We start from the raw sequence: 3,030 nt of genomic DNA on the forward strand, positions 1-3,030 counted from the left end.
GTAGAAGTAAATGTGTTTCAACTGGAGGCGGTATTTCTACACACCCCACTTCGCCCCCCCCCCCCCCCCCCCCCCCATTAAAAAACGCAGCACCCCAAACTACTTCCCGTAGCCTTTTCCCATGCCAATAAAGCCCCTCTTCCTTTTTTATTAACTAGGCAAGTCAGTTAAAAACAAATTATTATTTACAATGGTGGTCAACAGCCTAGTTCAGGGACAGAACGACAGATTTTTACATTGTCAGCTCTGGGAATCGAACCAGCAACCTTTCGGTACTGGCCCAATGCTCTAACCACTTGGGTACCTGCCGCCTCGAATTGAATTGAGAGAGACAGTGAATGGGAAGGAGAGAGTAGAGACGTGAGAGAGAGAAGGAGAATAGAAGTTGTGTAGTTCTAGAGAAGGTATAGATAGGTTTAGGTAACCTTGTCCTCTGGAAATCTGGTGCACGACACTAGATTATAGGTCCAGACCACGACGTCACGATTTGTTATGATTAGACTTTGCTGTTTCAGCACTTCTTCCGCCGAGGAGTCAGTTGACTGGGAGTTCTTGGAGTTTTACGATCTAACCAGTCCGGTGACACCGCGAGAGAGGCGGTAAGCAGAGAGGGATAGTGAAAGCCGCAGAGAGAGATAGTGAAAGAGGATCGCCTACTACTATGGCTCCGTTGCAGTTCGCGGTGTACTGGCGTCTCGCGCTCATATTCTTCTTCATGGCGTTTCTCTTCTTCCTCGACCTCTTCGCCGTTAGCAGAGCAACCTCCTCGTGCAATAACGTCCCGGGTGAGTTACCGGCCGCTAGTCGAACCTTTGGAGAAGTATCTTCTAGTGCCCATACACAGAACTGGACTACATGGGAGGTGCGCGAGGTAAACGGATCACTTTTACAGGTATTGTTACCGCAACAGGATGATATTACGGGTGGGAACGACACGGAAAGAGAGAATGTGAGTAAACCGCAAAAGTTTTCCAGTTTCTACATGATTGGCAGTTATTATAATGGTCTAAATCAGTGTAAACATCAACAAGCTGCATGTACAACCTGGGTTTTACAGACCCAGTTGAATCCAGCTTTAGTTTATTAACAGATAGTGTATATAATGTCATCAACACTGATTAGGCCGCATTGCATTCCTCCTGTTTGTACTCTAACTTCCCCTCGAACAACGATTGATGAGTCAATGAACTCTTAATCATAGAAATAGCCGGGGTAACCTGGTTACAGAGCCAGCCATCTACACACTCACTGACCAATGAAACACTCCCAGAATGTATGTCAGATGTATCACTCTGTGTGTGTGTTAGGAAACAACCTAGGAGTCCCAGTTTGATTATTAGTCATAGAGACATGATATACTGTAATGGGGTACACAGTGGAACGAAACGCTCCCCCCTCGACAACGGAACAAAACGCTCCCTCCTCGACAATGGAATGAAATGCTCCCCCCTCGACAGTGGAATGAAATGCTCCCCCCTCGACAGTGGAACGAAATGCTCCCTCCTCGACAGTGGAACGAAATGCTCCCTCCTCGACAGTGGAACGAAATGCTCCCTCCTCGACAGTGGAACGAAATGCTCACCCTCGACAGTGGAACGAAATGCTCCCTCCTCTACAGTGGAACGAAATGCTCCCTCCTCGACAGTGGAACGAAACGCTTCCACCTCGACAGTGGAACGAAATGCTCCCCCTCGACAGTGGAACGAAACGCTTCCTCCTCGACAGTGGAACGAAACGCTTCCACCTCGACAGTGGAACGAAACGCTTCCACCTCGACAGTGGAACGAAACGCTTCCCCCCTCGACAACGGAACGAAACGCTTCCACCTCGACAATGGAACGAAACGCTTCCACCTCGACAGTGGAACGAAACGCTTCTCCCTCGACAACGGAACGAAACGCTTCCCCCTCGACAACGGAACGAAACGCTTCCCCCTCGACAACGGAACGAAACGCTTCCCCCTCGACAACGGAACAAAACGCTTCCCCCTCGACAACGGAACAAAACGCTTCCTCCTCGACAACGGAACGAAACGCTTCCCCCTTGACAGTGGAACGAAATGTTCCCTCCTCGACAGTGGAATGAAATGCTCCCCCTCGACAGTGGAACGAAATGCTCCCCCTCGACAGTGGAATGAAATGCTCCCTCCTCGACAGTGGAATGAAATGCTCCCCCTCGACAGTGGAATGAAATGCTCCCCCTCGACAGTGGAATGAAATGCTCCCCCTCGACAGTGGAACGAAATGCTCCCCCTCGACAGTGGAATGAAATGCTCCCTCCTCGACAGTGGAATGAAATGCTCCCCCTCGACAGTGGAATGAAATGCTCCCCCTCGACAGTGGAACGAAATGCTCCCTCCTCGACAGTGGAACGAAATGCTCCCTCCTCGACAGTGGAATGAAATGCTCCCTCCTCGACAGTGGAATGAAATGCTCCCCCTCGACAGTGGAATGAAATGCTCCCCCTCGACAGTGGAATGAAATGCTCCCCCTCGACAGTGGAACGAAACGCTTCCTCCTCGACAGTGGAACGAAACGCTTCCCCTCGGCAACGGAACGAAACGCTTCCCCTCGGCAACGGAACGAAACGCTTCCCCTCGGCAACGGAACGAAACGCTTCCCCTCGGCAACGGAACGAAACGCTTCCCCTCGGCAACGGAACGAAACGCTTCCCCTCGGCAACGGAACGAAACGCTTCCCCTCGGCAACGGAACGAAACGCTTCCCCTCGGCAACGGAACGAAACGCTTCCCCTCGGCAACGGAACGAAACGCTTCCCCTCGTCAACGGAACGAAACGCTTCCCCTCGTCAACGGAACGAAACGCTTCCCCTCGGCAACGGAACGAAACGCTTCCCCTCGGCAACGAAAACCCTTCCCCTCGGCAACGAAACGCTTCCCCTCGGCTACGGAACGAAACGCTTCCCCCTCGGCAACGGAACAACAATAGAAGTAAGTGACTAAAAGGAGTGTCACATGGTAAGACGTTTCACAACACACAGTAGTGATAAGAAATACCACCATGTCTCAGGG

General features: G+C 51.4%; 1 protein-coding gene across 3 annotated transcripts in view; it reads left to right on the top strand.

The window, feature by feature from the left end:
• The first annotated feature begins 321 nt into the window (after nucleotides 1-321).
• The window catches only part of LOC110505917 (solute carrier family 22 member 13), a 14,365-nt gene continuing 11,656 nt past the window's right edge, over nucleotides 322-3,030 (top strand). The window contains exon 1 of one of the 3 annotated variants that reach the window (XM_036962859.1): nucleotides 322-949. In XM_036962859.1, coding sequence (XP_036818754.1) covers nucleotides 662-949 — 288 coding nt within the window. In that variant the 5' untranslated portion in view covers nucleotides 322-661. The remainder of the gene's footprint in view (nucleotides 950-3,030) is intronic. The other 2 variants (XM_036962858.1, XM_036962857.1) reach the window with 2 other exon arrangements.

This window comes from Oncorhynchus mykiss, chromosome 25, assembly GCF_013265735.2.
Source record: "Oncorhynchus mykiss isolate Arlee chromosome 25, USDA_OmykA_1.1, whole genome shotgun sequence".
Lineage (NCBI taxonomy): Eukaryota > Metazoa > Chordata > Actinopteri > Salmoniformes > Salmonidae > Oncorhynchus > Oncorhynchus mykiss.